The sequence below is a fragment of the Ambystoma mexicanum genome, chromosome 2p (assembly GCF_040938575.1).
Source record: "Ambystoma mexicanum isolate Mex_15411 chromosome 2p, UKY_AmexF1_1, whole genome shotgun sequence".
Lineage (NCBI taxonomy): Eukaryota > Metazoa > Chordata > Amphibia > Caudata > Ambystomatidae > Ambystoma > Ambystoma mexicanum.
Window position 1 is genome coordinate 1,435,788,982 of NC_090923.1, and position 15,748 is coordinate 1,435,804,729.

The 15,748-nt window shown below is 44.5% G+C and overlaps 1 protein-coding gene across 1 annotated transcript in view; it reads left to right on the forward strand.

Annotated features, from left to right (window-relative positions):
- Positions 1 to 15,748, forward strand: part of ABCB8 (ATP binding cassette subfamily B member 8) — a 1,358,869-nt gene that overhangs the window by 566,197 nt on the left and 776,924 nt on the right. The window contains exon 8 of the mRNA XM_069645969.1: positions 3,556 to 3,653. Coding sequence (XP_069502070.1) covers positions 3,556 to 3,653 — 98 coding nt within the window. The remainder of the gene's footprint in view (positions 1 to 3,555; positions 3,654 to 15,748) is intronic.

Here is a 15,748-nt window from a genome sequence, read left to right on the forward strand (position 1 = left end):
CTTCCCTAATCACACAGAAGAGTTGGGCAAAGTGCTTCGCTGTCTTGACATCAGGAGAGCATTGAAATTGTACCTTGATAGGACCAAGGATTTCCACAAATCGGACGCCCTGTTTGTCACCTTTTGGTAGATCGAAACCAGCCGGACATGTGGACAAGGCTTCTATAGCCAGTCAGATGGTCTTGGCCATTCACAAAGCATGTAAGGTGCACCGTAAAGAGGTTCCAAGGAACATTTACGCTCACGTGTTTAGTGCCAAGGCAATAGCGGTCGCTTTCCAAAGACATGTGCCATGGCAAGCAATTAGCAGTGCAGCCAGATGGGCCACCCCAGCAGCCTTTTGCAAACATTACGGCCTGGATGCCAGAGCGCGGGCTGACGTGGGCGTCGGCCAGGTTGTGCTGCAAAATCTGTTTGCCTAGACTTGACTATAGCACTCCTCCCCAGGGCTTCAATCAGTGGTAATCGCCCATACAGGATGGAGGAACAGAGATGGGGCATAGGAATAATTGCAAATTACTCACCGGATTGACTAACATATTCCTAGTCCATAGTCCCCTTTCCTCCATATGTCCCACCATCCTGCCCCCTTAAAAAATAGCAGCGTCCATAGGCGGTTTAATGCAGCAGACGCGTCAAAGTTGGTCAAGTGGCACAGCGAGTAGAGCGTTCGCTTTGACATCCGTGCAGAGCCTGCTAACGCAGGTTCGAATCCGGGCGGGGCCAAACTCAGCCTTTCATCCTTCCGAAGTCGATAAATGAGCACCACACACCGTGGGTAATAATAAGCAGCGCTCAGATACCTGAGGGTTCGCAGCGTTATATAAATGCAAAATTATTATTATTATTTTATCATTGAAGGGGGCTTAGGTGTGGCGCTGGTCGGCTGGATCAAGGGAGCGCATGGACCAGGGGCCGCGCCCCCGCATGCAACTAAATTTAAAGGGAAAGACAATTTTTTATGGTGAAAAACATTCTGTTCCCGTCTCTAGCGAGGGACACTCACACAGGATGGAGGAAAGGGGACTATGGACTGAAAGGATCATAATTTCTCTGGCAGCAGTGAGATTTTTTCAAAGTCTCACTGGAAGCTGTAACTCAATTTGGATGTGCTGCCCTTAGAGCCCCTATGGCTTTGCGAGCAGGGGAACTTCCAAATGACCCTATTTATGACCCTTTATGAGTTTTCTCACCCATCAAAAATTGTGTTAGATCATAGGTTGGAGACAGCTATGTATTTTGCATGTTGCTGCACTAAAGTGTAGCCTTTTACTGCGTTGGTATCCCCCCAAATACCTAAGCAGGCAAAGAATGACTTTTGAATTCTTGGTGCCAGTAATTGTCTTTGTTGCCCTCCTTGAAGTGTTTTTATTTTTGTTTAATGTGGAAACAGAAATGTTGGTTATTTGGCCAAAGTGAGTGCTTACTCAGAGTTCACAAAGCCTTCCCTGGGTAAATGCAATTCAGTTTAGGCTGGATCTGGTGCCCCCGACATCTCTGCCCACCCCTCTGTGTGGTGTTTGGCTGCCAGTCACCGATTGGATGGTCGCAAAAACCTTGAATGGTGCACGGATAGTCATTGAAGGTTAGAGGCAGGCCCAGTCATTTGTGGGACACCAAGCAATTTAGAAGATCCTATCCAGGCCTCTTTGTAGGTTACTGGAAAGATATGACACTGAGGAGCCTCTTGCTGGGTGTTCAGGTAACTCCTTATCCTCTTGAGGGAGCAACTCTGCCTCTCCTTCCAAGGTAATTCTACTTTAGGCCCTTTGTCCTCTTGATCTGGCTGAGTTGCTGGATCCTGCAGCTCTCCACCCCAGCTTCCCTCTCCTAAAAGCTCCTGCACAGTACATACCAGTAGAACAGAAGTGGGAGCCCTTGCTGGAGATGTAACTGTTATTTCTGCTGTTCACACGTGGCTGCTACGGTGTTGGACATCCTGGCTCAGACCTATGCAGCTGCTTTTTGTGGGCGCTTCAGCATCCTGCCCTGTAGCTATTTGTCCTTAACGGAGAATTCTGTGATCTGTTTAAAGGGTCACTATTGTGCTTCTGAACCACTTCTTTTTCGGTGTAGTCCAGCTGTTTGAAGAACACCCTTTTTGGCAATGTTGTAAGAACCCTTCAAGTCAAGCCACTTTCAGCAATCTCCAGGTACTGCGCATACCCGCCCTGCTACATGCACTGTGACTAAAACAAGAAGCCAGGACAGACATTCACTGACGACATGGGGCATCCTTGACTTCTTCCATAGCCTGGGTTGCATCCTGCGATCTTCAGGGTTCAAATCCATTGCTTTTCTTGTCCTTGTGTCACTTCCCCTTTAGTTCATTAAGACCCCCGCGCCCTAATAGCATTGCTCATTACAATGTGGCTTTGCTCCATCTCTGCAGGCTGCCTTCCAAGGTCCACTGGTCGTCAAACATGTCGCCTCTGCAGCTCCACTTAAACTATGGTCACTTAACAGTATTTTTGCTATAACTGTTAGAGGCCTATGGACTTTGTAATATTAATTGCTGTGGATAAACCTTTTCTGCATCAACTTCTAAAACTGTCTAAAGGTACCTGAAGGGAATAACTTAACTGTGATTTTAGGTTGAATACATGTATATTGTTGATTTCGAATTTTGGAGACACGTTGCTGTTTTTAGACACTTTGTTTTTAAAAGAAATGTCTTTACCTGTAAATGTGGTTATTTCTTGATCCTTTACCTTAACCAAAGTGTAAATTTTAAGTAATCTATTGTGAGTCTTTCTTTTTTTACACTAATGGGTGTGTAAAGTGTACTTTACTTCCATCCCTTCTAAGAGTGAAGCCAGACAGGTAATTCACACTATTATTGTGTGAGGCAGGACTAACTTGGTAGGAACCCTGCCTATAGAGGTTGGTCTTCACAAGCCATGAACAGAGGATTTATAGAAATGTTTCGTAATATAATGTCTTGAATATTATCAGAGTCATTAGTGTCACACACAACCTTAAGAAATGACACCCATATGCATCTTACAATTTGGCATATCTGGGGAGAAAAGAGACTGACAGTTGCTTGTATTGTATTGTATTGAATAATCTAAAAGCTTTGGAAATAGAAAAGGCTGGCTTCCCACAGTAATGTTTTTAAAAAGTCTAAAGTTGAATACCAAAGTGTATCGAACAATCTAGTATAATATCAGCAACAGTCAAGTTGTTTTTCCCCACAAACCTGGCAATCTATCGACTTCTTGCATTGCAAACACACCTACATTAACAGCAGGTTACTACAGCCGTTTTTCCACATGTTCATTGATGATTTTTCCCCCTGGGATGGCAATGGTGACCATCCCTGGTGATCGTGGTTTCATTGAGTTCAACCCCTGCCAACTGACAATTTAACTAACGTCCCTAAATATTTTATCTACCATGCTTTCCCAGATGATTGGCTGCTGTCCATGTGCAAACTGGTGACAATGCTATTGCCTCTGTACTTTGTCATGCTAGATAAACAAAACCATGGTTGTTGTTGCTGGATTGGTGGTGAGGTGCAAGCTCTGAATGCTGGTCATTCTGTCTCTCTAGACGTTACTCTGAAGAGGTGGATAAATCCTGCCAGGCGAACGAAGTGTTGGGAGTGGGTATTGCCATTTTCCAGGGTCTCTCAAACGTGGTCCTAAACTGTGAGTACAGTACTCCTCAAGGTTTTGTACTTATAAGAGCTGTGTAATTCATATGGTTTTATGTTTGTCGACACTTTGGTGTCTAATGCGGACATTTTTTAATGTAAGAGTAATCAAGATCTAAGCATAAAGACAGCTGCAGACTGATTATCACACTGGTTGCACAATGGTTTTAGATAACCGGTAATCTCAGCTAATTCTTCATTTTGTTTTTGTTTTTCTTGAAAGTGCATTACCTAAATGTTTTCTTGACCATTCTCTATATAATGAAATGTACTTTAATTTACCTGTTTACAGCGCACATACATATATTTCTTTAAAATGCATCAAAGATTGCCTAACTAAATCTATTCTTCCATTCATTAGAAATATGACAGAGTTTTCAACTTAAGTTTCATCATTGTTCGATATCTTTAAAATTCAACAGAAAAACTGGTTCATAGAGGAAATGGCATTTAATCTTTTTTTATGTTTTTGGTTACGCACTCCAAACTTCATGTTACTCTAGAGTACATTTAAAAACACAGAAAACAGAGCAATCATTAATAGAACTCTGCCTTAAACACAGCATTTCCAATGTATCAGTTCTTTTGTTGGGAGTCTTTTTAATGTACTCTCCTATAGTGTTCTGTCCCATTTTCATACAGTGCATACGACATCTCTGCAACATTCCATATTCCTCTTTGCATCAGAGGCTGCTAACATTCCTTATTCTCAGTGTGTGTATGCTCACCTCCTTAGCCTCAGAGGGTGGGTGGGGGGCTCACCCTTGGGGGGAAGGGACAAGTTCCCTTAATTCGTCACTACAACCGCAGACCGCTTTAATGATATCCCTTATAAGGAAAGCCTGTGGATTAGGCCGGGGGAAAACTTGTCCTTAAAGTAGGTGTTGAGCTGGATTTCCGGAATCTGGTCTGGGGGAGGCGACCCTATTATAGTGAAAAGGTTTTAGACACTTGGATCTAGCCACACTATCACAATAATCAGGTGAGCATTAAGGCGTAGAATTCAGGAATAGTGGGAAGTGGGGGAAGTGGGGGAAGTGGGTGAAGTGGTACAAAGAGAACCCCAAAGACAGCTCCAATAAAACCTGTTACACAGGAGAGTACACAAATACACCATTTTATTAGGCCTGGGTAGATTCAAACCAATAGGTAATTGTTACAACCACACATATCTTTTACATATGTACATTTACTATGCGTTTCTTACGGGAGAACCAACTCTTTTCTTTTAAAACTGTGATAACAATTCAGTTAAGAATACAAGTAAAAGCTGTATACAGCAAAGTCTGCAAAACGAGTTAGAAGTTCAAAATCAGTTGTTAATTAAGGTAGGTACATAAATAGTGTATGTTACCTAGCCTTAAAAATAAGGCCCCTAACTCTTCATAAATTCTATGCTGCTAAAGTGAGTGGGCTGGTGCCCTTAAGTCACTAGTCCCAATGTGAACACTTTACAGAGATTTAAGAGGCTTTTGGAGTGGAAAAACAAGTTTTGGCAAAGCCAATAGATTGGTAAATCTTTCCAAAGATGCAGAAACAAATGTCAGTACTAGGGTTTAGACGTCCTCCCCAATCCAACCACACATGGCGAAGCCCATGGGCGATACTTGCCCAGTGCTCCACTAATCACTACCAAGTAAAGGAGGGGTATGGTCAGGACTTTGCATCCATACAGCCCTACAGCGGGAGGAGTGGGGGATGGTGGAGAGAGGCAGTTATTCAGGCTTGATGACCTTTTGCTCCAATATGGCTAGATTCTGTCCCTAGCAGTCGTAAATTCCATGAGCTCATTTAATTCGGTTTAAGGTCCTGCTGCAGGGCTCTGGATGAAATGGCCACTTTAGCTGTATGGATTGGATCTAGCTATGCAGAGGTTCCGAGATCCAGTAAAATGGTTCATAATGTTGGGCAGCTGAAAATCCCAAGCACCCTGACTGGAAGACGATGATGAGTCCTACCTTGTCAGAAGAACCCCTGGACACAATGGAGGTGGGTTGCAGTGACAATCACTGCACTTGGGCAGCAGCAGGCGGCTCTTGTGGCGAGCACAAAGAAACTGCCCTGGTAAGGTCACTTTTAAAGTTGGAGAGCGGCAACAGCAGGAGGTTTGTTCTTGGCCCAGAAGCTGGAGACCTGCAGAGTCCCACAGTGAAATTCTGGACAGCGAGCAGTGTACAACAGAGGCTCTGAACGGAGCAGGTCAACCTATAGGACAGTCCCAGGGACTTTTGTAGACTCTATAAAGTAGGATCTGCATGGATGGGTGCTAGTTTGGTCCACTAGCCCAAAACTTGAAGCAACGTTGAAGGTCTTCAGGAGATTGACCCAAAGGAACAGGGCTTCAGAGGGACTTGGCTGGAGGCAACGCTGGAAGTCTTCAACAGCCGTCCACAGGTTTTCAACTGGCTACAACTCTTCGTAGTAGTCTTGGCTCGAACAACCATCTGAATGGCTTTAGGAAGTGCTCCTATTATCCTAAATTGGAGCCAGAATTACCCACAGCCCTCCAATGGAAAGGAAAGGCAACATTCAAACTGGCAGGGGCTATCCAACCCTGGGCAGCCTCTTATCCCAATTCTCCCCAGCAACAGATATCCCCCTTGCCACAGTGTGGATTGGGACCAGAGAGTCCCAGCCCCGACATCCGGCCAATTATACACCATGCCGCTTAGCCTTTGAAAGTCCAAGCTTCGCCCAGGAAAGGTCTTTCCTTATATGGTATTTCCTGACCTGAGAAGGCGGGAAAAAGGCTAAAAGGACAAGATGTTCGAAGGATAGGGCAAAAAGCACGTGGTGTGGCCATTCAGAGTATATGGTACTCCTAAAAGGCATTATGCTGTAAAATGCAAATATGTATGCTTTGAAAACGAAATACATGGTAGAAAAAGATCTGCTTCCACCAGCCTGACTTGGACACATCATACAAGTAAATAGTTTACTAAAAGAAAAAGGGATACAAAGAACCCCTTTGCACTTCCGTTTAAGGTGGTATGTGCAACCCAAAAGCAAGAATTATCATAAAGGGAGACAGGGTGCCGTGCACTGGTATCCTTAGGGCCTGACCAGTACCCTGTGGTGACTCAAAAGATGGACACAGACTCATTGAGGACATGGTGTATATTATTTATTATCTCTATGGGTGGTCCCTGCCTTTGGTATTAACTAAAGTGCTCATCAGTCAATCGTAAATATTCACCAAAGGAAGGAGTCTGTTGTCCAAAACTACACTTTTCTCACCCTACCACTATGAAAACTAACTCTGGCCTGGAGAATGACCCCTTCTCCTGAGGGTATTTCTAGTGCCAGTCCTTCACTCTGATTTGTGAATAGATTCTTGTAACTTCTATCCAATTCTTCAATTTATTAATTGGGTTATTTGTCTTTCTCTTCTTTCGGTTTATTCCTCTTAGAATTCTCTTATTAGTTGTCCTTTCTTGTCTGTGATTCTCAACATACCCTTTAATTGAGCTTTGTTGGAGCGTACTTAATATGTGGTTCAATTGCCTATTCTCTTTAGGCTCTTTTCAGATTTTGCTTCCTCTTCAAGCTTATTTTGTTTTTGTGCAGGATGTCGAGTTACCTTATCCCCCTCCCTGGGTATTTTTTATCCATTCTTCTCTTCTCTTAATATTTAGTAGTTCAACAGCCCTTTCTATAAAGTTATCACATTTCTACTTCCTTTGTTTCAATTGTAACTCTGTTTCCGATTTTATACTGGGACGTGTTAACTGGGTCAATCGGATTCCCTTGGATCCTCCTGGGTCTCCCATTACCTTCCCTGTGGTAGGAGAATGTATGTGGGAGCCTACCGCCTTGCAGACCCTTTTTTTTGTTTCATATATCGCTGGTGTCTCTCCTTCTCCAGCATCTCTTCTTGTATTTTCCAGTCTCTTTACGTCGATGCGATCCTTTCTTGGCTCATGCCCTTCTGCGTTCTCATTTTCTGGGTTCGCCCCTTGGTCTGGCGCACAATTTTGTAAAGTTACGCGGGTTTGAAACTCGCAGGCTTCAGACTCTCTTTCTGTCAAGGTGTATGCTGCTTCGGGGATTCCACAACTGATGTACGTGGCTCTCTCTCTCTCTCTCTCTCTCTCTCTCTCTCTCTCTCTCTCTCTCTCTCTCTCTCTCTCTCTCTCTCTCTCTGTCTCTCTCTCTCTGTCTCTCTCTCTCTCTCTGTCACTCTCTGTCTCTCTCTCTCTCTCTCTGTCACTCTCTCTCTCTCTGTCACTCTCTCTCTCTCTGTCACTCACTCTCTCTGTCACTCACTCTCTCTGTCACTCACTCTCTCTCTCTGTCTCTGTCTCTCTCTGTCTCTCTCTGTCTCTCACTCTCTCTCACTTTCTCTCTCTCTCTCTCTCTCTCTCTCTCTCTCACTCTCTCACTCTCTCACTCTCTCACTCTCTCACTCTCTCACTCTCTCACTCTCTCACTCTCTCACTCACTCTCTCACTCTCTCACTCACTCTCTCTCTCTCTCTCTCTCTCTCTCTCTTTCTCTCACTCTCTCTGTCTCTATCTCGAGTCAAGTAGCTCGGGGCCTTCCCCAGCTGATGTGCATTGTTTTCTCTGCATCTCCCTATCGTTTGTCTATCTCTGGATTTGCATTTATCCATCTCTTCTTGATTGGTTATTCAGTTTTAAAGTGACATGAGCTTTTCTCCTGAAATAACATCCATTACGAGTTTCTTCGTCCCAGTATTGATAGTTCACAGGATTTGTTATTATAGCATCATCGTCCCAGTCTTGGTACTTCATAGTTTGGTGTTGTGAAGCATCCCATGTAGGCTATAATTTGTACCACTTGTGGGAGTTCCTCACGGGAGCAGGAGTCCTTGTCCCCTAAGGGGAGTCTCTTCCGGTGAGGTCCCACTTGCCTCCACTCCTAAGGAGGGTATTGCGGAGCGGGATCCCTTCCTTTGTCTCACAGGAAGGAGCTCCCTCTTAGGGGGGGGGGGGAGGGACGAATTCCCTCGATTCATTACAACCCGCAACATAAATGAGCCAAGTGAGGTATATAAAGCAAAAAGGCTTTATTTACTTTCAAAAGGCCAGGTCGGCAGTGAATAGCAAAAAGGTGGTGGGTTCAATTGATGTCAATGTAGTGTGAGAGGTCAGTAATGTGAGATTCACAACAAGGTTTAGTTTTCTCAACATGTGCCATTTTATTTTAAACAAAAATGGAATATAAACCCTAACTAAACCTCACACTAAACAATAAACATTCAAAACAACATATAAACAACATAGATAAAGAGGGTTACCAAATGAGCAGTGTCTTGGGTGACTTCTATTTGTCCTGGGCAGATCCTGCTCCCCCAGAAATGTCCCAAAGTCAATTTCCTCCAAGAAAAAGAAAGTCTTAAATAAAGACTTGAAAGGTTCCAAAGAAACAATGGTTCACACAAACAAAAATCCACGGGTAATAAGTCCTTCGCTTGATGAAAAGATCCCTTTCCAAGTTTCACAAAGAAGACAACAGCACCAGTGGTGTTCCTGGATAGCCTCCTTATAGGAAAGAATGGATAACATTTAAGACAAAAGTACTTCTTCTATTTAGCAACCACTCTTCTTGCAGCTTCTTTATATACCACTTTGTCAGGATGATGCTTCTCAGGGTTTGCTCTCGCTAGAGCAATTGCCTTCTGCTAATGATAGCAGAAGCTTGAGAGCAGCCTGTCTTGTCCCACAGTATACTTCTGCTTCTACTACAAAATAATAATGTTCTGACAAAGTATTGACAACCACAGTTTTACTGTTGCTACTGCGACTTAATTTTACGCAGCTTCAACTAGACTTCTTCAAACTTTACAGGTGGGCAAGGCACTCTTCCTTCTTGTATGGCAAGAAGGGGCATCCTCTGCCTTTCCATTATGTCTTGCAGCTACATCAAAATCTGTTTTTGCTCAGGCAACTTCAACAAGACCCTTTCGACCTCTACTGGTTGGTAAGGCAGGTGCAGCTACCAAGAAATGTCTTCGGCTCCCAGACTGCTGCTTCTTAGCCTCAACAGTCTCAGCTCTATAGGTTTAGAATGAGTTTAACAAGTATCCAGCTCACTTCCCCAGCTTCATATACACCTTCTTGTCTCCAAAAGTTACCCCAAAGCTGTATTGCCACTCTTCCAGCCTTGGGTAAAATTGTCACCCCTGTATCAGAGGACTCTGGGTTTTTGACAGCTTCATTAACTTTATGACAATGAGTTGCAATTCTTAATTGAGCTGGTTTCACTTTAAATGGGTTAGGTCTACTGGCTTTGGTAATACTTGTTCTCTAGCTTCAGCAGTTACTACAACTGCTACATTAGTGTTCAGTCTATTACAAGCACTCAGTTGTTCAATATAAACTAAATTAGGCACACACAATTTAGTTTAGATGACAAACTTCCCCTTTAAAGATGTGCGTTACTTCTTTTCGGTCAGCGTTATGCATCAAAAGAACTTATGAAACACAATTTTGTATCTGCTCAACCTCTTCTTGATGTTTGACAAGCTTGTAAGAATGCGGGCAAGTCAGCTTCTACTTAATATGGCGCTCTAGCAACTTTCTCCTCTTTAATAGGAGACACATGCGGCTGCTCTGCAACAGTGTCAGGAAACCACGGCGGGCTATTGGCTTTCAGCGTTTGTATCGCCCCCAGAAGTTGCCATCTATTGCTGCTGCTCCCCAGTTTCCCTGTTGCAAACAGAAACGGCATCTGATTAGGGCAGTCCATTCTACTCCGTTGCTCCATAGTTCGAGCCTCTGCATGCGGCACCGTTGAAATTCCTATCGTGGAAAACAGCCTTTCTTGTGGCCATCACCTCCGCACGAGTGGGAGAGATCCAGGCCCTCTGAAGTTCTGCGTGGACCGCACAAAGAGTTTTCGGGTGCTATCACAGCTGTTTGTGAATTTTGGACCTGTGAACCAGGGGAAGGCCCTCTCGAAGGCTTCCATTTCCAGATGGCTCTCCGGCTGCATCATGCACTCTCACCGGTTGGCAAACCGACTGTTGCCCAGCCGTCCGAGAGCCCATTCGACCAGAGCGATCGCTGATATCACGTCGTTCCTGTCTGTTGTGCGCCTGCTAGACATATGCAGGGCTGCTACGTGGAGGTCGATGCACACCTTCACGAGATTCTACTGCGTCGACCGGGATTCCAGGGAGGAGTCCAGAGTCGGCCAGGCAGTGCTGCGCAACCTGTTTGCTTAAAGGTGAGCCTGGTGAGGAGGTAAGAGATGCTTAATGTTGAGCCTTGCCACCTCCCGTGGTTGTGCATGTGTGTACTGCTATGTATTCTTGTATTCAGGAGCATGTGAATCCATGCCAGACCCCATGCTGGAGAAGAAACAAGTTTCTTACCTGTAACAGTTGTTCTCCAGCATAGTTCTTGCATGGATTCACATGCGAACCCTCCCTCCAACCCCTCTGCGGCTCTTCTCTTGGTCCTACTGCCACTTTACGTGCTAACAAATCTGAGGATAGCTGCCAGAGGAGGGGCTTAGGTAGAAGGCAGTCATTGGCTGGGGGCAGTGTGACCCAGAGACCAGTGATTGGTTACTAGTAGAAAGACAGTTCAGAAACTGAAACTGATTATTTCTTTACAGAGGATTCCTAGCCTGACGATGGGGAATATTCATGAGCATGTGAATCCATGCCAGACCCATGCTGGAGAGCAACAGTTACAGGTAAGTAACTTGTTCCTTATCAAACCCTGAAAGTATGTGCCTTTACCAAGGAAAGACTATTTTAAGTCCCTTACATCAATATATGAGGAGAATGAACCCTCAGAAAACGATTCCCCCTTTGGCCTCCAATTTGGCACGCCAAATGTGCCTGAAAGTTTAATTTCGGAGGAATCGAGGTTGAAAGACCTTTATGATAATCTGCAGACGGCCAGTGGGGTGGACACCTCACCAAAGCTAGATTTTGGAAGGCCAGAGGTTGGGGAGCATACTGATGTGTCATATAGATAGCTTATGTCCAAGGTAGTTGGGGTGAAGTAGGCCTCCGTTACCATTTGAGCAGGATGATCTGACGGACACCCTGGATAAGGGTCCTCAGACAGATCCTAGATTAACTTTTCATGTTGCTCTCCAAAAAAGTGTTGGTATAAGCGTGTGATACAATTCCCTTGTTAAAATGATTTTCCACTTCTGTGAACACCTTTTACTCACTTTGGTATGCACGCAAGTATGAATTAAGCTGGTTACAGTTATCGGCAAGGTATTCCTGATGATTTGGAGCCTGGAGCTTCCTTCACCGACTCCAAAATCACAGCAGCTGTGGGCTGCTTCTACTTCCCGACTTAATTTCATCTGCTGCTTCTGCTATAGGCATTCTTGGGCCCCACACATCACTACTACACAGGTGTCTCTGATCCCGCCTCATTAATGGAGAGTTATCCACTCTCCAGCTAACCTGGGCTTGCTTCTGCACTCAGGCCTTGGTTGTGGATGCACAACTTCTGCATTAACTGCAATTATGTGCACCTGGAAAGACTGCCTGTTTCTCTCCGTTTCTTCCAATGCTGCCACAGCCAAACAGGGTTTGTGAGCACAGGATCAACTCGGAGCCTGCAGGTGAAATCTGCTCTTCCTCTGCTCCAGCATCGCTTGTGTGGTCGCACTTCCTTGTGAGCTGCCAGCCTCGTGCTCTGCTCCTTCTACCTTTGACCTTCCTGCTCCTGCTTCCGCTTCTTTCTACTGCTCCCTCCTGCTGGAGCCCTTTATGCCCCTCAGGTGGGTTAATTGCCCTTCGATAATTGCCTGACCTTTCTAAAAGCTATTAGTCCTGCTTGCCTGGCCTTGACTCGTGCCTGCCTCTTCAGCTATCTTCTTCACAGTCACTGAGGGATTGTGGGACATGTAGTCAATTTTATGGATATTCTGATTTTCTACTTCTTTAAAAGGCTTAAAGATGGTTTTTCCTCCCTTGATGTTATTAATAGAAGAGTTATAGAGTTTAAACTTTTTAGATATACATGGTACAGTAAAAGGCTCATATTCAACATTCCTGTTGTCATACCTTTAGCATTGTGGAGTATATGGGGATTGAGGGGTATAAAAGATTGGTTCTTTGCGTTCAACAACAGATTGAGTCACTTCCTTAGAATTTACCTTTCCATCCTTAGGAGGCTGTGCTATTTCAAAACGGCAATAAGCCAATTCCTCCTCTAAGTCTTTTTGTAAGAGTATTCCTCTTCAAGGAGAAATATTGTGTCTCACCCCACCGCCCTGGGCTTTGTCCCTACACATGTGATCTTTTCGCAGTACACCACCCCAGGATTGGGATCAGGAAGCCTCTGCCCTCTCCTGGCCATCTCGCAGGAGACTTTAGGCAGGGTTTTAGTGGGGGAATCTGCAGGATTCTCCACAGTAGGGAAAGATACAGAAAGAAAACCTTTCCTAACAGTAAGTCCATCACAATTCCTTATGGACCACAAAGTTGGAGGTGGTTCCAGCAGTGGTAATTAGTCGCAACAAAGCTTAAGTCTCTATCTTGATGACTCAAACCCCATATTTCTGCCCAATACTGTGCAAGGAACGAAGCTGTTGCTTAATAGATTTGAACTACATCCCTATTGGATGCTTTTTGAAGTGACTCATCATTCTTAAAATACCACCTACTGTTTCCGTCATGAATATAATACATATTGATTCTCTAGAGGTGAACACCAGTGTCGAAATAGTATGTCTCTTTAGAGGTGAATTTCATCTGATATATATATTAAGGGTGGGGGGGAAAGAAAGCAGCCCTGGCACAAAGAAGCCTAATATTTGAAGAAGAAAAGAGTCCTAAGGTTAAGGACCCTTGCGCCCCCTTCACACCACTATACTGATATCAGTCAACTTTTAGATAACAGTGTCAATATTAACTTCTCAGGAATTCTTCACATGAAATCATGTATTTAAAAAGCACAGTCTTTTTAATCGAAACAAAATTAAATAAACAAGCAAATGATGCATTCCCAAAACAATTTTTTACAGAGCTCTTCGCGTTTCAGGTATACAACCCTTCTTCAGGAACTAAAATTTGAATTTGTGGTACCTTCGTACTGACCATGTTTTGGCAGGTTGCGGCTCATGTCAAGACATGATGCCTAAGGCCTGAAATGAGAGAGCCGCCAAATTGGCCCTGGGTTGTTCAGCTTCGAAGTCGCCAAGTATGACACCATTTACGCACGTACCCGATGAAAGCAAAAGCTCTGCTGTCAAAACAAAAGTATGAGAAAAGACAGTAAGCAGTTGAAAAAACAATGTAAGAGGTCTCACGTGAGGAGCAGTACCCTGCATTCATCATTCTCATCGAAGAAGGAGGCACGAAAGAGGCGTTGGTCAACGGGCTCATCCCCAGAGAGTCAGGTACAATTCCCCTCTAAATCTGCCTCGGCATAGAAGTGTGAACATTTCTGCATCAAAATGATGCAGGTCTTTGAGAACACATGCCCACCTGTACTCTCTTCCTCTGCGAATAAGACCTCAGAGCCCATCGCGCCCGAAGAAGCTGGCAGGGACTCAGTGCACCAGTCACCCCGTAAACCTAGTAGCCTGACAACGGTGAAATCCTCCATTTGAGGTTTGTCGATGCCACTGACTGCTTCAGGGTGGACGTTTTCTTTGATGCTCCGTTGGCCCCATCAATGCCAATCTCAAATCCATCTATGTCAAAGAAACATTTGACATTGATAGTTGCAGATCCCTCGACTACGTTTGCACCCAAGTCCAGAAGGGTTTTTACATTCTCTTTTCAGGAAATTTTTTATGAGGATGACAACCCGTTCCCTTAGGGTTTGAGCCTGTGGGTCTCCCTCGACAACCTGAGGAGTTTCTGGAAGATGAATAAAGGCTATCTGATCTAGCCTCTGCCCTGCACGACGCTAGTGTCTTGGATACCTCTCCTGAGGTTGAATTTCTACAAGGAGATACTTGAGCCTACGGAATGTGACATGACAGACATCCTAGACAAAGGCACAACCGTTGAACCTGTCCTTCCTTGCACAATGCAAAAGAAAGTCCCCTCGCTGATGGAGTTCTGGAAGTCTCCCTGGCAGTCCGCAAGGATTCTGCTAGGAAATACAGGCCAGCCTTGTCTAATCTAGAATTCCTTAGCAGACATGCAGCACATGATAGTCTGGTGGTACAGGCAGCGTGTTACTCACCACTCCGAATAGGTCAAAGATGCGGAGAACACGACCTTGGAGATGTTGGTAGTATAGAATTCCGAATTCAGCCTTCCATCCCAGCTCCCCTGATTACAAGACTCAGGCTTCCTCAAAGAGGGGCTCTTTTCCACAATGTACCTCTCCGCTGTTTCAGTAGAACAGACAGAGATGTCAATTGAATAAAAGAGCGGGGAGAACAAACACCGCCAATACCAATGCTGCAAAAGAATACCAAGATATTAGACAGTGTTGATGTGTTGATGTTAAACAAGTGATTAGAACACTAAATGATTGAACAACTACCTATATGAATATTGTAGTGGAATTGCGTTTCCCCTGGATAATCTACAAAGAATAACACGAATGAGTGGAATAAATCTAAATCCGTATCGTTTCCCACTTTAGCTATAGTATTGATAACAACTGACCTGAGTAAAGAATATTGGAGTAGGAGGAGTCCAGGATAAGGAGTTCAGAATTCTGGAGACAACGACAGGAGAAAATAACAAACGGGGAAGTTAGTATAGGTAAGTAACCCCGGACGGCACGAGGGACGCACTAGGGTCGAGTTGGTGCAGATCAGGAAAGCGTTCATATGCACTGAAGAGTAATCTCACAGGAAAGTCACTCAATGTCCCAGAATCCAACAGAAAACAATGTCCATGGAAGACAATAGATAGGTACCGGAGTACACGATTATGGTTGAGTAGTTGTTGAGATGATCCGGATGAAAACAGCCAAAATTGATGTGCAGAGCGGCAACCAGGAAAGAACCGCAAGACACTGAAGAGAGCCGTATCCAGAAGCGTTCCGTGTCCAACAACCAGACGATCACAACAAGAACAAAGGAGGAGACGAAGCAATCCAATTTCAGACAAAAGGTCAAAACCAGGAGTTCAGATAAGGATTCGTGTAGGGATACACGAAGAAGAAACGGATGAAACCGCGT